Source organism: Etheostoma spectabile, chromosome 8 (genome assembly GCF_008692095.1).
Source record: "Etheostoma spectabile isolate EspeVRDwgs_2016 chromosome 8, UIUC_Espe_1.0, whole genome shotgun sequence".
Classification (NCBI taxonomy): Eukaryota; Metazoa; Chordata; class Actinopteri; order Perciformes; family Percidae; genus Etheostoma; species Etheostoma spectabile.
The window spans coordinates 16,952,673-16,973,378 of NC_045740.1; the positions used below are offsets into that span (position 1 = coordinate 16,952,673).

Consider the following 20,706-nt stretch of genomic DNA (forward strand, 5'->3'; position numbering starts at 1 on the left):
GAAAAGTGCTATATAAATACAGCACATTTACTGTATAGAGTGTAAGCTCGCAGACAGACTTACATTAGCTGTTTAGGTTTAAATTCTAATGTTAACTAGCATAATTCAGCAGTAATTAGCAGGTGCCTATGTGACCTCCTAACATATACCTACGCTCTCCGTCTCTGCAAGATTAGGAATTTATTGAGATTTTTCTTGGCACAGCTACCAGAAGACTTACAGCTTTCACACACGTTGCTCACGTCACATCTACGTCATCAAGCTCAGTTGGAGGCTGCGCAGTAGCGTTGAGCCATCACCGGAAAAGAGCTTCTAACATCCTTCACTGGTCTCCGTCCAGAGAAACGGGATCTGTTGGTCCATTTCTTTAACTGTCTATGGTCTAATATTGGTGAGGTTGTGAATTCACAATAAATAGCAATCAGTGCTGAGCAGTGTGACCCAAATATTTCTATCATGGTATTTTTAAGGTCTCTTGGTAGCCTATATCACGTTTATTTTTTTATTTTGTTTTTTCATTTTGTAAACGTACAATAATTAGTGCTACAATGTGTCACTCATTGTTGTGGGTCATGATGTTTTGTCCTGTTAAGGAGAGTTATTAGTGGGTTAATAATGGCTATGTTAGAAGTTGTTATCATTAATAATGGGGTAAGGGTTATTATATTTTGCCTATCAATACACTCACAGCATGCCCCAACCATAGAACTCTTTAAGACAAACAATATTATATTTTTGGCTGCCTATTGAAGAGTTACACCTCGAATGTACAATTAGGAACACAAAGGCGTCCTTTATTTATTGATGTCTGTAAAGATTGATTGGAGTAAATGATTGATAGATATCAGCCCTTTCTCACTAGTTGATCCCCAGCACTGGGCGGGAGGGAGCAAGAGTGTTTTTGTGATTCAGATGGTTGATTGAATGAGGTATGTTGACATTAATGCTGAAATACCTGTGATGAAGGCAGTTATTGAGGAGAGTTCATAAAAAACTATTTGAAGCAAGCAGCACACAAATTCAGTGAAGCATTTGAAAGTGTCCTGCAAACTTTAAAGAGCAGAGTTGGTTGTTTTTCTCTAGAAAACAACAGCCAGCTGGCACTCGTTACCACTGCGGCATGTAAAAATTGCATAACAAGTCTCTTAACTTATTGAACTGTTGGAGAGGAAGGTAACTTGACACAGTGAGCATGGTGACACTAGGGAAAGGGGCTTGATTCTTACCGGGGGCACCGCTGTAAACGATGCATGTCATCATGATACAGTAAGGCGTTCCACTAAACCCCGTGTATGGCATAAAACCTGTCTAGATATTTAAGCTATGCATCTGTTTTGCACAAAGATTAGGATGGCAGAAACAAACCGGTCTTATACTACAACCTTAGTAACAGTATCACCTTTTTAGCAAAATCACAATACAAAGGGGTTAACGTAACACAATAAATTAAAGAAATAAAAAATGTAATACATCCTTTGTGTGATGGGAGATAACAAAATTAAAGATAAAAAACCCCGGCTAAAGTGCACTGTGCCTAGACAGCTCTGTATGTATAAATGTGTTCTAGTAAATACATATAACATATGATGACTCAAACAGTTACATTTGAGACCACAGCACCTCATTTGATTAGGGGGTTTTCTCAGATAGATAGATAGATATTTTTGTCATCCCGAAGGAAATTATAGGCATCCAGTAGCAAGACAACCCCAACACAAAAAACACATATACACACATATATCACACATACATGAGAATAAAAATTAAAATCACTCACAGAAATGTAATGATAAGGTAAGACCATGATAAGGTAAGGTAATATGGTAGACTGTGTGCAATGGTGATACATTTTCCAGTTTAAATGTTTTATTGCTGTCTGGGCAAGAAGGGTGGTGATAAAAAAAAAAAACTCAGACAAAGTATAATTCTTTTTAAAAGTTAAAAATAATGGTGCAATACGCTCACCGAAGTGGAGAGCCTTAGGAAACTCAACAGCCCGATATGCATACCTGAGCATGGCTTGTGAACAGCCGTGTTAGACCATAGGGATATAACACAGTTAAATGCTGAAAACTCGGTGGCCTCTTCCTTTTAACTGAGGAATGCATGGACCGAGCAGAGGAGCGCTGTCTGTACGTGCCTGCAGCAGTGCAAGAGATCTGGAGACAAGGACAAAACAATGTTTGTCTGTCTAAACGCTCAGGTGGAGAACCGAGCCCCGAGGGAGCCAATCTGGTGCCCAGTTCAAGTGCCCAGTGAAATGATGAACGTTGATGTGTAAAGACCAGTGGCTTTACACTGGAGTGTCTGCATACTGGGGGTGGTAATGCAAGCCAGTGATATTCCTTATATTGCATAGCTGGCTGCTTGGGGTAAAAGGACACTACTTTTACCCAGCACAGTGGGAGGAGAAGTCATTGGGGTTTAGGCTGAAGGTGACACAGGTGCACATCTAAAGTAGACACGGAAGCTTTATGCAGGATCGGGCATTATGCGGCCCAGTGGGAGTCCGTCCAGGATCTAGAAGGTCACAAGGTTGATCCCGGCCGAAGTATCCAGCTTGTGTGTTTCTTTTGAAACAGATGGATCTTTTGTGGTGCTTATTTATTTTTATTTATTTTTTTGTTGACTACCTAATGATTTGAAAATGTCTGACCTTTGCAGCTAATATAAAAAAAAAAGACAGGAACAGAACACTACAGATTTTGAATCGGTAGAGCTTGGATTGTGAATACGAGTTGATTTCTTCTTTTTTTGCCCACCCCTAATGTTCTCTCTCACGTATAACCAAGAACATTTGAAGCCACCAAAAGTTAACATTAGTGCTTGACCGAAAAAAGAAAAAAACCGGTTGCTGCCTGGAAGGAAAGAAATCCAGGCCTATCTGAAAATCTTTTATGATCTGCAGTCTACGTGATTCGTAGTTAATCATGTGCTGTAACTTGACCCATCACCTGCAGCTAAGGCAGGGTGTGGAAATGAAGCTCGGTGCTGGTATAAAAAGTGCCCCAGAAAGTCATTACTCTGTATAACATGGTGTCACAATTTATATAAAAGTCGTGATCTTTACTTTTTAGGATCCCCCCCATCCCCCTTATCAATAAAGCGTCTGCTTCTGACATTATTAATGCCCAACGTCACAGCCCTTATTTATTCATTTTAATCTTACCCACCAGCTGCCACCTCCTCATTTGGATTAGCAGAGGAACATTTCTAAATTAGCCTACGGCTGCCTAGACGGATCTCCTCCTCTCTCTGCCACTACGCTGTGGTTTTATTCATAAATTATTGCACCCCCCTCCCCACCCTCTTCCTAATATCCAGACCATACAGGTTTTCCTCCAACCTTTTTCCTTGCTATCTAGGACATTGAAATGGAGGCAAGGCAGGGAAGGGGATCAAACCCAGGGAGATGATGAAGCTTAAAATGCCCGCGGGTCAGAATATTACTTCAATTTACTCCTGCTGTGTCTTTGGTACTATTATTATCTTCACGGCTCTGGATCGGCATAAGACAGCAGTTTTGATGCCAGGATTAGTTTAAGTGTGGTTTCGGTGCCAGTGGGTGTCATTTTGGGATTAAAAAAAGAAAAAGGGTGCTCCCTAAGAAGTGGGATTGTGAGGTTGGTGCTGGGATGGTGCATTGTGGGGGTGTCTGTGCGCTGGGTAACATGAGCATGAATGTACAGTGAGCAAGTTGAAAGAAAAGAGGCCAGCTGGTGTCTAGGCCGAGAGGGCACAAAGACCCAAGGATCCCACACGCCTGTTAGCTCAGGCGTTATTGTCCCAGCTCCTTGGTTAGCTCATGACTGCATGCCAGCCCTTCAGAATCCACCCTCGCTTAGAAAGATAACAGAATTGACTATGGGAGATAAAAAAAGATCTCATTATTTCCAGCTAAAGGAAGATTTTGTCCAAGATCATGATGACGAGGACTGTGACTCAAATTTAGATAACTCTCACTCACTCACTCGCATACAAAATCACACACAGCAGCAATCTTCTCTCTGCTCCTGTGAAATGACCGAACTACAGTCAGTCCTTCCGTTTCCCTCAGCTGCTCAAACTTAAGCTCAGTTCAGACCAAAGATTCACGACAAGACGATGTTTCATCTCCATAGCAACACCAATTTTTACTTCCATTCTAACTTCCGACTTTTAGACATAAATGTAGCTAGATAAATCATTTGTTTAGTCTAAATGTGAGCATGGATAACGTTGAATTGGTGAAAACTCGTTTTATTTTGCCTATTCACTGCTTTGTTCTTACGCCGCTGGGCGCTCCCTCTCTTCAGTCGCTCGCTATCCTGCTTGACCATATAATCGTTCTTCTCCATTGGCTGTTGAAAAGGTGACGTCTCTTACCTTCTAAAACTGGCCTCTGCGACCTGAGCTGCTGAGTCACCATCAGCTGGCTCGAGTCGAGCTGAGACGGGCCGTCTCGGACCGCTGCAACTTTTCCCTGCGACGTTCTAAAACTTTTGTTTGTTTGTTTCTTGTTATGAATCTTTGGTCTGAACTGGGCTTTAAGCTGTGAGGATGTTCATATGTGTTCATGCAGAAACCTGACGACGCAATTTTCCAAAGCTGCACCCCCCATAAAATATGGTTCATGATTTCTCTCCAGGGATTAATTTTCTGTGAAAATTGCACCGAATTGCAAAACTTGGCATTTCACTAGAACGTCCCAGATATTGATATTAGACTTCTTTTATTTGTTTTTATTTGTTTTTTTAGATAATATTTTGGGCATTTTCAGATTTTATTTTCCAGGACATTTGAAGACATGAAAAGGAGAGAGAGGGGGGGGAATGACATGGACCCAAGGAGTAAACTTCTATATATGGGCGCCTGCTCTACCAACTGAGCTACCTGGGCGCCCGATATTAGGCTTTAACTAGAGCTGGGCAATATATCATTATGATATCGAGATATGAGACTAGATATCGTCTTATATGGCGTATAGTGTTGTCTTTTCGTGGTTTTAAAGACTAAATTACAGTAATAAAAAATAAAATAAGTTTTGATAAAATTGGGATTAATTGTGCAGCCATAGTTGAAGCCTGAAAATGTTGCAATGCTGAAGGAATACGCTGCGTGTTTTAACCCCTTTCCAAAATGTTTCTAAATCAGAAGTTATGGGTTTCTTTCAAACAAATTTTCCAAAATATTTGGTCCAACAACGCTACCACAAGTTAAATAAATAATCAGTTCACTACTTTCATTGAATTTGTGTGTTTTCTTTTGTCAATGTTATAGTATTTGCAGAAAAAAACAATTTATAACAGAACTTTAAAAAAAGAGGAAAATGTCAATAAAAGTGAATTTGAAAAAGACAACCATAACCTTGATAAGATGTTTTTCATTTAAAACTTTGACTCAGAAAAACAAAAATGTCCAGGTCGCTGGGAAGACAACACGAGGGTTAAATAGCATTAACAGAAAGAATAACGAATCGCAATACGTGGCGGCCGGTGTTGATTCTGTGGCGCACCGCCACAAATTTGTCTATGTGGGGAAACACTGCTAGAGAAGTGAATGTACTTGTTTTTTTTTTTTTATTTGTTTCCTTCTTCCAGCCTGCCATAAGAGGATGTAGGCTGTTGTCTCAGTACATTAGTAGAACTGGTTTGATGTGGCCTACTTAGAAGAAGAGATAGTATTAACTAGCTTTTAACAGTCAATGCTTTACTCATAATCCGCTAATGGAGTATCCGTCTCTTCCTCCTCCTGTCAGTGATGGATTTTGAACCACATCACACTCCCTTGGCTTCATCTCATCTCCGCTCCATGCACCCTAAAACGCTCAGCTGTCAGAGATGTGATTGGAAAACCCTCCCCGTCCATTCCGAATCAGTCTTTACTGCTCTCTCCCTAGCTGCTGGCCCTACACACATTCATTCTGCAACCTCACAAACAGGTTCACAGTAGGATTGAAATATCTGTGGTCTCTTAAAGCCTAAGCCAATGTTTTAAGTTTTCAATGTCCCAAAATCTGTCTTTATGCTAAACACTCAAACTGTCTTTTTGCCATTCATTTTAGTGGTTCACCCAGACATTTTTTCTTGTCAGGGTGCAAATAAATATCTAAAATCTACCTGTAAAGGGTGTGGCCCCCCTTTCGCTCCAACCCCCCGCGACCCTGGATAGAATCAGAGGTTCAGAAATCGGATTTGTGGATAGCATTACAGTATTACGTTACATTGAATCGTCCATACAAGGCACAGAAAAAGCCCAAGTGTAATGTTATTTCTGACTATGAGACCCAATGTCTACCAGTAGACTAGTTACTGGGGAACGTCACTTCTATTAATAGGCTTTAATGCAACCAGATCTGGCCATAGAGAGAGGTCCAACTTGTGTCAGATATCAAGTTATGGGGCTCTCAGTTCATCCTGTCATTCACACACCCTTAGAAATGGCAGTTCTAATAGTTGTGTCAGTGTTGACAGGCCAAGCTGGACTATTGGCATGTATAGACAGGTTGATGGAGATCAAGATGTATTTATTGTTTGAATCAGTTTAGAGCCTGAGAAAGTTGGTATTCCTACTGGGATTAAGACAGAACCAGACCTCAACAGATTTTCTCGATGAAAAATAGCAAGACCTTACTGCACATCGTACATATTTGCTCTTTTTCCTTAAGTACACATGTTGTTTTTGAGTTACAACCTCATTGTCATCAGGGCCTGTTCCAGGAAACCCGTCACAAAACTTTTTACATTCAAACTGATAACTTTGGCTCACAAATACGTAAACCTGCTTCCCGGGGCGGGTCCCTGGAGTGCCTGGGAGACACGTTCTTATATGGAAAGTCTGTTTACACTGCCTTAAAGTGTAATGAGGGAGACCCACTGCAAATTAGTCTTCTCACGGGGATGTCAAGTCACAAACACATTAACACATTTTTCCACCAGCTGTTTAAAGTGTTTGTATGTGTCGTGCACACAAACGCACTCCACTCCCTTGTTTTTGTGAATTTTAGATTGTTCAACATAATTGGGTCATGATGATCTCATGACAGAGGGTTAGACAAATGCAGAGGCTTTGATCTCAACATTACACACACACACACACACACACACACACACACACACACACACACACACACACACACACACACACACACACACACACACGTTCCTCCCCGAGTGCCTTCCTTTCTCACAGCATCGCTCATTAGCAAGAATCAATCTGCAGCTCTGCACGAGTGCCGGAGCACTTGTATACACACACTGCTAATAAGGGCCCGGGGGACGGACAGAGACACACACACACACACCCCTTCTCACATACATATGAACACCTTCCCTGATGCACCAGCTTGCAAGACTGGGGGGGGAGCCACCGTGCCCTGCGAGCGATAGAGAGGGGTAGAGACGTATAGAGAACGGGTGAGAGAAAGTGTGTACTAGAGTCCTCAGCACATTTTTTGTGTCCTTATATGGTTGTAAACCATGCAGGGGAGGGGCCGTTGTCTCGCTGTCAGTTTGACATGTGACCTGGAAACAGGAAGTGTTGTTGTGCAGCAGCAGAAGTGAGAAAGACAAAAAGTTCCTGCTGCTCAGATGCGCTTTATAGTGAAAGACATTAAAACCTCCTCACTCCACCCTCCGAACCAGTGACAGTTACATTACACCCTCTGTTGGCCGCAGTGTATACATATATCAAGTGTTCACAGTGTGTTTTAGGCATTACCTTATTGTCCTTAGAGTGAGCTAAATCTCCAGCGGACTTTAAAAAGAGTTTTTTGGGAAATGGAAATAGTGGTAAATTGTGTATTGCAAACTGTCAACAAAAAAAGAATAATAATACATGGTGTCTCAGATTTTGGACAATGTGCAATAGAGATTGATTCATCATGTTAATGTTTTTTTGTTGTTGCTAGTCTTGTGTCTGATCAGGGACTTTGTCGTAACCTGGACCTTGTGTTTTTATCTGCAGGTACGCATAGCAGCTAACTTTGTCATCCATGCCCCGCCAGGAGAGTTCAACGAAGTTTTCAATGGTGAGTTTCTCTTCCTCTGGGTAATGTTCAAGTTAAATAAACGCTCGTAAATAGAAATACTGGCAATGCAAAATGTGGTGTTTATTGTTCAGAACTAGAGCCCGACCGATAAAAGATTTTTAAGGGCAATATTGACATTAAATCAATAAATCTTTGTTATAGATCGCCCTCTGGTGGACAAACTATGCAACGCTCATAACATGGTTGAAGGGTGTTTTGTCCGTTTTTATTTTATTTTTTAAATATTCATTTATTTGCCATTATAAATGCCGATGCTGATAGTTTGGAAAATGCCTAACGTCGGCCGATAATATCGGCCCGCCGGTATATCTACTCAGAACTGGCTCTATTTAGATGTCCTGGTTGTCCCCCAAGGCCAGGAGAAAACAAAGGTCCAGCTGGGGACCTTCATCACTCCTCTTCTTCCCCTCATTACCTGTCCCCTCTCCACTGTCCGTCATCTAATTACAGGCTTAAATGCCCAAAATATACACTTAAAAGAACTGGCTCTGGTTACATATATTGTATGATTCATTTATTTTAGCAAGATGAATGCTTAATTAAAATGTATTGGTCGGGAAAGCTCTGACTTACAATACAGTATTACAGCATGCACTGATCTCATTTGAAACTGCCAGTGGGTGGTGCCTGAGTCACACAAAGTTGCTTTAAAGAAAAAGCATAAATTTCTTTGTCAGAAGTTTATTGTTGTGAAACAAGGCATTTTGTCACTATGCTCTCTCTAACATTGTTTTTTTTAGAATTGCTAACCAGGAGCTGAAATGGAAAATAGTTTCTGTCCATGTGCCACTTTTCATTCCGCTGAGGGCACATAGGAAGCAAAATGAGACTCTGATGTTTTGGCCAAATTGTAGCTCACCCTGCAGCGCCAATGGTGACGCCACACTGTCAAAGTAGTGCCCCTTGAGAGAGTGTGTGTGTGTGTGTGTGTGTGTTTGGCATCGTTAAAGCCTCGTACTGCCTCGATGCATGTCGTCACCTCAGAGGAGCGCCGGCGGGCTTCGTCTGCGCCTCTTATCACAGCCTGACAGCCACACACACTTGCACAAACACTCTAAAGTACAGTCCCCTCTCGCCACTTTGTCCCCTTTCATCTCGCTGAGATTTTACAGCCTTTTCCACTGAGCTAATTTACCATCTCTGCTTCACTCCCCTGGCATAAATGTTGCAATGACTGACTGCAGGCAGCTTTGTCTTTTGTTTTTGTGTGTGTCATGGGGTTAATCTGCTGTACCTGTCTTCTTTGTCTCCTCTCCATCTTCTTCTCCTCTCATAATCTCATGATTTTTTTTCTCCTCAGATGTGCGATTGCTGCTCAACAATGACAATCTTCTCAGGGAAGGTGCAGCGCAGTAAGTCTCCCGTCGGGCATTATTTCCAGCCTTTGAAAAGTGTCTTTACAATTTGCAAAAACACTTAGACCTCTGAAGGGAAACATGAGTCACAGTTCAACAACCAGACCCCCTGTCATTTTGCAGATATATTTTTTTTTTCTTCCCAATTAATAGTGCAATATTTCATATCTAAACACCCGGGATGCACCGAATCCAGGACTCTGCTTTGGATTCGGCCAAATATTGGGCTTCTTGACAGGGTTTGGTTTCTGACTAACAACATCATCTCCTCACTATCTGCTAGCTGCCTGTCCCCAGAACACACTGTAAAAAAAACACGGTCGCTGTAGACAGCCCAGGGTCCACAAACGGCAACAAAAACAAACTGTGCCCACCTGCACCACGAAGCATACACAAACGGTGTTCCAGCCAATAACCGACAAGAAGGATTTGGGGGTGGGGTTTGGGGGGTTAGTGCACAGAAGGGAGGGGGAGAGGACTGGATGAGGAGGAGGGAGGGGCGAGCTAGTCTCATTTTGTTTGAAAATACTTCAACCGTCAGCAAGAAGTAATGTCACCCAACATCGCTTAGAGCTCCTTTAATGTGTTTACTGTGCTAATGGACTGAGGATGGGAGGAGGATTGGGTAGAATCTTAACCAGTGGGTTGGGTATTTGGCCAAACCTCAAAAATCTGGATTCGGTGCATCCCTACTGAACACAGCTGGTTGTCAGTTGTACCTAATGTTGTGCCAGCTTTGTTTACTTTTAAAAAGGTTGATGCTACTTCCGGTTTGGCGATGTAGGAGAGGGAAGCAGGGTGAAGGAGCTCCCGGCCAACTTTCTTTAAATTACTTTATAACAGGAGTTATACACTTCTATTAAGCACCGGACCGATAAAAGTACCGTCTCTGAACCTGGTGACGTTATAATGGCCAGTGATAATAAAACAAAAGCTTTCTACTCAACCAGGCGAACGACTAGCCTAGCTAGCAAGGTAGCCTCAATGCCGCGGCTTCCTCCGTCGGCGAAGCACCTGGTGATAGTACATGCGGAGATCCCGTTTCCATGTCCCAACTGGTCCGACCTACCAGGCAGCGGACACATCTAAAGAGGATGTGGCCACATTAATTCAAGGTCAATTAGGCCTCTGCAAACTTCGGTGGACGGCTGCGGGACGAAGTGAACTCTTTTCAGAGCCGCCTTGTAGCTGCGGAAAGCCTGGCAGGCGACAACTTTCAACGCATATCGAAGCTGAAGCTGCTGTAAGTCTCTTCAGTCCCAAAACGCTGCCCTGTGGAACCCTGGAAACCTGGAAAATCTCTCGCAGGTCCATCTACGCATACTTACATACCTGAAGGCAGTGAAGACGGTCAGGATCCAACTAGGTTCGTCTCCAAGTTGCTAAAGGATGCTATGGGGGACGACGTATTCCCTCTCCCCCGGAATTGGAGCGACACACCGCACTGCTGGACCCAAGCCCGAGCAGGACGACCACCAACGGCCCTCATTCTTGCATTCATCACCGATACCGGGAGAAGGAAGCCGCTTTAAGATGGTCCAGGCAGCATGAAGTGAAGCACCAGGGAATCACCCTGAGGATATATCCAGATCTCAGCATCGCTCTTGCAAAGAAAAGATCGGCATTCAACGGTGTCAAGGGGGCTCTTTACCAGAAGGGTGTGCCATTTCGTCTTCTTTTTCCTGCCCGTCTTAAAGTTACGTTTAAGGGAGAAAGCCACCTGTTTGATACGCCGGAGGAAGCCCAGGCGTTTTACGACCGCTGCGTGGCAAAATAAACAAACGTCTGTCGGAGTGAGACCGGATACCCACGTTACAGCAGGGTCTGGTAACAAATTACTGCGTTGTGTGTTACACCTGCGTGTTCTGCATTGAATGACTGGATAAAAAATTAATGCTGCTTAAAGTGGACGCATAGTTTTTCTCATAAGGGACATAATTCCATACACTTGTAAGTATGTTTGCACCATGTATGCACGTACACGAATATGCCCCCTATTATTACAATTTTATGCTGCTACTATCACTGTTTTTGTTGTTCTGTTTTTACGTAAATTTAGTGTGTTTTAGCACAAAAATCCACGTTCATAATCCAGCAGGTTATTGCACAATTGCCCTGTGGAGTTTACACAATCCACCGTTTATAATTGCTGGTGCTGTTTTACCTTACTGTTTAAAGGGTGTAACTCCTTAATACCTAGTTTATTGGGAACCTTCCAAAGTTAGTTTGGGGATGTGTATGGCCTATCGGAAGACCTATGAGGTGTTTAAGGTACAGCGGTTGGCTTCGTCAAGAGGAGCAAGGATACAACTGGTTGGGTTCTAACGAGGGTTGGTTCAGGGCTGCCTTTTTCATTCATACAGCGTTTTGTGTTGTTTTTTTCTACTATTTTTTTTAAAAAATTTGAAATGCATGGGAAACATGCACCCGTGGGAGTGCCAGGTGGAGCTGCTGGGCCGGGACAGGTATAAAATTGGATTATCATGGCTAATGTATGCAGCAACAGTGTAGGAGTGGACACCTCAGCGGTTCGCTTTACTAGTTGGAATGTAAAGGGCATGAGAGGACCAGTGAAACGGGCCAGAATTTTTTCCCACCTTAAAAAACTTAAAACAGAAATAGCATTTCTACAGGAAACTCATTTGGTCTCTGCAGACCATATAAAACTTAAGAAGCCTTGGGTGGGACAAGTTTACCACTCACAATTTAATACTAAAGCGAGGGGGACAGCAATATTGATTCATAAAAACATACAGTTTACGTTAAGCTCGTCCATATCAGATCCACAGGGCCGGTACGTTATAGTTTCTGGTTCCCTATATAATACTCAAGTTATACTTGCTTGCGTATATGCTCCCAACTGGGATGACCCCTCTTTCATATCCAGGTTAATCTCTGCTCTACCTAACATGAACTCTCACCGTTTGATATTGGGTGGTGACATGAACTGTGTTATGGATCCGACCTTGGACCGTTCCAGCTCTAGATTGTCATCTCCATCAAAGATGGCTCAGGCCTTAGCAGCATTCATGAAGGAAGCGGGTTGTATAGATCCTTGGCGCTTTTTGTTTCCAAATCGTAGGGAATTCTCTTTTTTTTCACATGTCCACCAGTCGTATTCAAGGATTGATTGTTTTTTTGTAGAAAAACTCTGCTACCCTTTGTCAGAACGGTGAATTTCTGCTATTGTAGTGTCTGATCACTCACCATGTATACTGGACTTAGCCTTTCCTACTAATCGGGCTCAGCGGCCCATCTGGAGATTTGACTCAACTTTGTTAGCAGATGACAATTTTTGTGACTCAATGTCTACTGCCATAGATAATTTTTTGTTCGAAAACAAATCAGATTCTTGTCGCCGTCCATCCTGTGGGAAACATTAAAAGTGGTATTAGAGTGAGATAATATCTTACACGGCAACACGTAACAAAATTAGAAGATTGAGGCGACCACTTATCAGTCATATGCTGGAGTTGGACCGTAGACATTCAATGTCACCCTCCCCCGAGCTGTACAAAGAGAGACTTTGTTTGCAATGCAATATAATCTTATATCAACGCAGGATGTGGAACAATCCTTGCTTAATCCCTGGATTTTTATATGAACATGGTGAAGGGCGGCCGCCTCTTGCCCCACCAACTCAAGAGCCGTCAGCGGCGCAGCTCATATCACAGTCCAAAAGACCCCTGACAGCGAACTATTGATCCAGCTGAAAATAACCATCTTTGAGAAATTTTATTCTGACCTATATAGTCACATATCCCGAGGACAACTCGATATGAAATTTCTTAAACACTTGGATACCCCTGTTATGGTCCTGAGAGACGGATTTGGATAAGCCCCTTACACTTAGTGAGGTTGTCAATTCTATTTCAGCAATGCAGAGTGGCAAGGCCCCTGGACCAGATGGCTATCCGATCGAATTCTATAAAAAATTCTCATCCAAGTTAGCACCTCTTTTACTTGAAATGTTTAACTGCTCACTGGAGCGGGGAACCTTGCCACAGACTCTTACAGAAGCTAACATCATACTCTTACTAAAACATGGTAAAAATCCAACAGACTGCGCTTCATACAGGCCCATATCACTTCTAAATGGTGACGTTAAAATCTTAGCTAAACTTTTGGCTATGAGACTGGACGCAGCCATGGCAGACATAATCTCCTCAGATCAGACTGGGTTTATGAGGGGTCGTCACTCTTTCTCTAATATACGTAGGCTTATTAGTGTTGTCCACTCTCCTGAATCGGGGGAGTCTCCTGAGGTTGTGGTCTCCCTCGATGCGGAGAAGGCATTCGACCGGGTTGAGTGGCCTTACTTATTTGCAGTACTAGCTAGGTTTGGGTTTGGGCGCAAATTTACATCATGGGTACAACTGTTGTATACTTCACCCAAAGCGAGTATAATCACTAACAAAACAAGGTCTGGGCCCTTTGCCTTATCCAGGGGCACCCGGCAGGGTTGTCCCCTCAGCCCACTTCTCTTCGTTTTAGCTATTGAGCCACTCTCAATTATGCTCAAGACTTCACAGAGTTTTAAGGGAATTTGTAGGAAACAGCTGGAACATCGGCTGTCCCTGTATGCGGACGACTTATTACTCTACATCTCGGACCCAGTATCTTCTATCTCCAACATTGTGTGTTTGCTAAACCGTTTTGGTAAATTCTCAGGATACAAGTTGAACTTCTCAAAGAGTGAATGTTTTCCAATTAATAACTCTGCACTCCAAATTACAGAAACTGACCTGCCCTTCCCTCTTGCTAGAGCAGGATTCAAATATTTGGGAATTAACGTGACACGTTCTTTTTCTGATCTGTTTGGAAAAAATCTCTCCCCTCTGCTTAATAATCTCAAACGTGACCTCCAGAAATGGAGTGTCCTAAATTTATCTTTAGCGGGTAAAGTAGCATGTATTAAAATGAACGTCTTGCCAAGATTTATGTATCTCTTTCAGAGTATCCCAGTTTTTCTCCCTAAATCATTCTTCAGACTTATCGATACACAGCTGTCCTCATTCATGTGGGGTAATAAACATCCTAGAATCAGCAGGCGCTTCCTTCAGAGACATAAGGATGAGGGGGGTATGGCTTTACCTAACCTGTTGTATTATTACTGGGCAGCAAACCTACAAAAAATAGTCTGTCTACTCCATCAACCAGATGCTGACTGGTGTCAATTAGAACTGAATGCATGTAAGCCATCATCATTCCCTGCATTAGTTACCTCAAAGCTTCCTCTCTCTCCGCGGCAGCACTCGTCGTGCCCAGTTGTAATCTCAACTCTAAAAATATGGTCACAATTTAGACAACACTTCAATATGATAAACTTCTCTATCTACAGTCCCATATGTGATAACCATGTTTTCCTGCCATCCTTATCAGATCCTGTCTTTGCCCATTGGCGGAGAGCAGGCTTAAATAAATTTAGTGACTTATATATAGATGGAATTTTCGCTACCTTTGATGCTATTTCCTCTAAATTTAGCTTACAGCGTTCCTCCCTATTTCGATACCTCCAGATCCGCGACTTTGTTCGTACCATTAGTCCCTGCTTTCCCAATTTACCCCCAAAGGGAGGTATAGACATAATTTTGCAAACTCCAACACAAGATAGGGGCTTAATCTCCAAAATTTATAATAGCATCTCATCATTCAATACTGTGAAGCTGAATGAGATCAGAGCGGAATGGTCAGAGGAAATTGGAATACGCATCTCTGATGAAACTTGGAACCACGCATTACGTAGAGTAAATGGGTCAACATCATGCGCTCGACTTGGACTAATCCAGTTCAAGGTCCTTCATAGGGTCCATTACAGTAGAGCCAGGCTCTCAAGGATTTATTCTACAGTGAGTGAAACCTGTGCTCGGTGCCACATAGCTAAGGCAAATCTAACTCACATGTTCTGGACCTGTAACAAACTGTGTAACTTCTGGTCCACAATTTTTCAGACCCTTTCTGAAGCTTTCGAAATAGGTATACAACCCAGTGCTGAATTGGCAATATTTGGAACTCCAGGGGAGGGGATCTCGTTAACACATGATTTTAAAAATGTACTAGCTTTTTCAACTCTCCTCGCCCGAAGAAGAATATTATTGGCATGGAAATCAGAACACCCACCCAAGGCTTCTCTTTGGTTGAAAGATCTGTCCATGTTCCTTAAGTTAGAGAAGATCAAATTTTGTCTTAGAGGTTCGACCCAAAAATTTTATAGAACTTGGGCCCCTCTATTATCTTATTTTGAGAGACTGGATACCCTCCCTCGAGCCTGAAAATCGCATAAGAGCCAGCTCTGCTGTAGTTGCTTGTCCCCCCGGCCCGGCGGCTCCTTGTGAATCTGGCTGTCGATAGTGATTGTTAATCGGTGCGGTTTTAAATATCCATGTTCTGTCTTGATCTCTGTACCTACGCTGCGCGGACGTTTGTTCTACAAGCTGTCCATGTTTCTGTATTCTGTCTTAGTCCCCTGTTTTATTTATTTATTTTTTTTATTTATTTATTTATTTTTTTTTTATTTTTTTTTTTTTTCGTATTTTATTTTGCTGTTTCTTTTGTTTGCAGCCAGGTGCGGATGGATGGGGAGGGGTAGGGGACAGGATAAACAGAAGGTAAAGGAAAAGACCACAGGATGGGGAGTGGGAAGGAGGGGAGAAGGGTATGGGAAAAGGGAGGAAAAAAAAGAAAAATGTCATGTTTTACTTGTCCCGTGTTTCAATGTACTGTTGTAGATGGTTGACTAAAAAGTTTATAAAAAAAAAAAAAGGTTGATCTGGCAGTCAACAAACGTTTAAAGAAAACATTCCCACAGTCTTCAGATGTAACTTATTATGGCTTCAGTCTACATCCATATTGCCCAAACACTGTCAGCATAAACAATCTCAAATACACACATATTTTTAAATTGAGAGGTTTACATGTAGGACTAACTTTGGAGTGTATGATAAGATATGTCTCTCTCTCTCTCTCTCTCTCTCTCTCTCTCTCTCCTCTCCTCTCTCTCTCCTCTCTCCCTCTTCCTCTCTTCTCTCCCTCTCCTCTCTCTCTCCTCCTCTCTCTCCTCTCCTCTCTCTTCTCTCTCTCTCTCTCTCTCTCCTCTCCTCCTCCTCATCTCTCCTCTCCTTCTCCCGCCTCGCTTCTTTCTTCTCGGCAGTGCATTTGCACAGTACAACCTGGACCAGTTTACCCCAGTGAAAATCGACGGCTACGAAGAACAGGTGACTTTATACTTTGAGGTGATGGTGGCAGTTTAAGGAGCTGTCGCCCCGACCAGACGGCCGACCCTCGGCAGAAAAGGCAGTTGGACTGATCAGTCTCGCCTGAGTTAGTCAAAAAGAGCCTCGGAATACACCGAAGCGACGAGACGTAATGCGCTGCCGTAACAGCAGGCGGAGCTAATCTGTATTGTCGCCCAAAAATGACAACAGACAGCTGATTGGACGAACGCGTCATGTGGGTCTGGTTTCTCCGGAGGTTCAAAGCCAAACTGTCATGGCGGCTTGTTCAGAATACGATCTCATATTTTGTTATATTTTACTCACGAAACGTGTTTCTGAAAGCGTTTTCAGCGTGAAATAGGCCGTGCAGTTGCTGAATCTGTCTTTTCAGATCGACACGCGTTTAAAAGATTTGCGTCAGATTTTGAGTGACTCTAGTCCCGCTCCTAATTTCCGGGTTTGCACTTCACCAATCAGATTGGTCATTTGAGTCCGACTGCCGGCAGTGCCCGCCTTCCGACTGAGCATGTCAGGTCGGCCAAAATGAAGGCCGACGGCCCCTCCGGACCACTCCGGACGGACCACGGCACGGGACAGACTCAAGTCACGACCTCGCCAGACTGTCCCACGGCCGATTATCGGGTTGGTGTGTCACGGCTAAATGAAATGGGACGACACCATAGGTCCAAATCTGCTCTCTGCAGCAGCAGAACCCTCCATACATATTGTTCTGCTGCACAATATATATCATTTTTCATTTGGTACCCCTCAATTGATATTGTGTTATTTTATATTGTGATGTTCCTTTCAATAGTTTTGGCATACAAGAAGTGTAAACATATATAGTCGTCATGCTTGCTGTTCAAAATAACACATTTGTATGGAGATATCTATAAAGTGTGATTATTAATTTAAATAATGATTATAACTCCAAACACATTGTTTAAGTCATGGTTGTTTATTGCTATAGCTGATGCACAATACAGAAAAGTGTAACTCTAGCTGAGATAAATATGCATTTTATGGACTGTATCCATATGGGTTTACCGGTCACGTGTGTTACTGTACATGCTAGCAACGCAACGCCATTAAGGCTATAGTCTTTCTTTGTACTCATTCAGCAATAGTGCAGTACCACAACATGAAGAAAACCGATATCAAAGTAAAACTAAGTCCATTTTAGATCATTGCAATTCATCTGAAATTCAACTTTAAAGAGCAGTATAGAATTTAAATTACTATACAGTATATTACACCTTCGTATAATAGGGCTTTGTAAATGTTAAAGTGGTAGATAGAAGAGACCATAGCATCATAAAAAGACACGGAAACAGCAAAAGCAACATGATAATTCAGTGTTCATTACTACCATTGTGTCTGTGCAGGTTGAACATGTTTTAGCTTCAGCAGTGATTGCGGTGTCTTATGTAAAGATGTCATCATGTCCCTCCGCTCCCGCATGACGGGCTGAAATTCCCCTGTCTGATAAACACAGCAGGCTGAGCCTGGTGTGGAGATTAAGGATGATAGATGGAAAGTTCTGGCTCACCTCTGTGTTTCTGTCTTCCTTTCGTCTTCATCCCCCCCTTTTTTCTTTTTTTTTTCTCCTCCTCATTGCAACCCTTTAATTCCTTGATGATTTCCCTTTCCACAAAATGTCCTGGCTTCTGTTGTTCGTTTTTTTTTCTCCTGTTGTTCATTGTCCTTAGTCTATTTGTTTACTTTTTCGTCCTGCCTGCCTGTCTGCCTGTCTGCCTGCCTGTCTGTCTTTCTTCCCCTCTTCCCGTCTCCTTCTGATTCCTCCTCTCTTGCTCTTTCACTCACTCTCCTTGTTCTTTCTAATTTGCGTTACTTCTTTCTCACTCTCTCTTCCTTCCTTTCCAGGTCTTAATCACAGAACATGGCGACCTCGGGAACGGCCGGGTCCTGGACCCCAAGAACAAGATCTCATTCAAGTTTGACCACCTGAGGAAGGAGGCCAGCGACCCGCGGCCCCATGACGTCGACGGCTCCCTGGAGGGCTGGAGGAGTGCTGTGGACTCGGCCGTCAGGGCCTACGTCAAGGAGCACTACCCCAGCGGAGTCTGCACCGTACGTCCCAGCCTGCCCCGTAACCACGGCGGTGCACCCACAGTCACTTAAGATTAGATTAGATTCAACTTTATATCGTCATTGTGCAGAGTACAAGTACAGAGATGACAAAATGGAGTTTGCTTCCAACCAGAAGTGCAAAAAAATAGAAAAGTGCAATTGGGGAGGGGGGCTTTTTTCATTTTATTCGGTTTCCTTTCACACTGCACTTGTTCAAACTCACTAAAATTATCTATTGGACCGAATATCCCAAACTCGCCGACACCTCTGGTCTCAGAAATATCAAATGTATAACATCTTAGGGTTTCTGATTCCGCTTTAGTGTTTCTAATATTTTAGAAGAAGACAAACAATGGGTAGCTGAGAGAGAGAGAGAGAGAGAGAGAGAGAGAGAGAGAGAGAGAGAAAGATGATGTCACACAGACAACCAGCGACGTGTGCTCCTTGCATGTGAAATCAAAACCTTTGTTTCTTCTCCCTTCAGATTTACGGGAAAACCATCGACGGACATCAAACCATCATCGTGTGCATCGAGTGCCATCAGTTTCAACCAAAAAACTTCTGGTAGGATTCAGACAGTTACTTAATATTCCATTTGATTTTGCATTTTGCACGACTGGGATTTGTGACATCTGATTTATAGTAGTTTTGTTCTATGGGGAAACCCATGATTCACACAAGGCAGTACGCTTCATGCCCCCCCCCCTTTCATGTCTTCAGCTGTCATGTCAAAATAAAGGCCTTTAAATCTTAAAAAGAAAAAGAAGCAAGATTTTCATCTTTTATTCAGAAACACCAACAGAGCTTGTAGAATTCCCAGCGATAGTTTCTGTATCAAACTTTATTTAAAAAAATAAGTTGAAATACTGAATAAGCTTTAAAAGCCTGAAATGCTGTTTGATATGTAGTTTTTAAAGACGTTACTTTAATCGCCATTTAACTGTAGAGCGTTAGACTGTAGGCATCTCATAAGCGTTGCTGAGCTCTTTCTGATCGGGTTAATCTAATTGGATGAGAATGCACCAATCCTCCTTACTGCAGGGTTTTACTGGGGTGTGTGTGTGTCTGTGTGTCTGTGTGTCTGTCTGTGTGTGTGTGTCTGTGTGTCACTCTTTACCACCATGTTTCTGTAATGAGGAACCTGTGGGGCAGATCAGTTATAAGATGAGGAAATGGAACTGAAATTAAAGTACTCATAATTCATTTTTTGGCTTTTTCCCTTCCCTTTATTGTGTTATATATCTTTTTTGTGCATGTAATAGGTTTTAAAAAAAGCCCAAAGTCCACCCCAAAGGGACCACCTCCAACAGAAAACACTGTTCACAATCAGCTCCAAGTAGCTCTGTTGTAGTCCAGCCTTTACTTCGGTGACAATCACGCGTTATTTTACGTCACTTTGTAACACGCGTTATAATGCTCGCCCAGCTGCTAGTGTGGCACCCCCTCAAACCAAGCCAGGTAGAGCGGAGGCCCGAAGAGTTCAGATGTATGGCCATGTCCAGGAGGCAGTGCAGAATTAAAACGTTGCGTATGAAAGACTAATTTGTTACCACTCTGAAAGGTCTTGCTCCAGCAAAGCTGGTTCGAGTTGTTTTGCCTGTGTTTGGGGATGAGACTCACGGGTTTGTTTTGGATCACACCAGCTTGCTCGTGAGGCCCCGCCCAACTCTGCTTCTGACTGGCTAGTAGTCCTTACCTAGCTACTGCGCATGTGCGACTTACAACAAAGATGGAATAGAAGTGAGATGCCTCACTAGGTAGCTAAAACTGAGTACTCAACACCTTGGAGCTGCAGCAATGTGCACTACGACAACTCTTTTTAAAAAAAATTTTTGTTTTATATAATTAAACCATGTCAACCTATTCTGGTACAACTTCTCAATACAATTATGAACCTGAAAATGAGCATAATATTAGGTCTTTAAGGCACTATATTTTTTCTCTTAAATTGATTGATTCAATGTGTATAATGTGTAGAGTTTTTCCTACCATTATAAGTCTTTTATAACGTTTAAAA

General features: G+C 42.7%; 1 protein-coding gene and 1 long non-coding RNA gene across 2 annotated transcripts in view; one reads left to right on the forward strand and one right to left on the reverse strand.

The window, feature by feature from the left end:
* Positions 1-20,706, forward strand: part of LOC116693782 (F-actin-capping protein subunit alpha-2) — a 31,583-nt gene that overhangs the window by 4,905 nt on the left and 5,972 nt on the right. The window contains exons 2-6 of the mRNA XM_032523014.1: positions 7,945-8,008; positions 9,330-9,381; positions 16,535-16,598; positions 18,483-18,689; positions 19,174-19,253. Of these exons, the coding sequence (XP_032378905.1) occupies positions 7,945-8,008; positions 9,330-9,381; positions 16,535-16,598; positions 18,483-18,689; positions 19,174-19,253 (467 nt within the window). The remainder of the gene's footprint in view (positions 1-7,944; positions 8,009-9,329; positions 9,382-16,534; positions 16,599-18,482; positions 18,690-19,173; positions 19,254-20,706) is intronic.
* Positions 20,181-20,706, reverse strand: part of LOC116693830 (uncharacterized) — a 12,673-nt gene continuing 12,147 nt past the window's right edge. The window contains exon 3 of the long non-coding RNA XR_004333012.1: positions 20,181-20,241. This is a non-coding gene — a long non-coding RNA (uncharacterized LOC116693830). The remainder of the gene's footprint in view (positions 20,242-20,706) is intronic.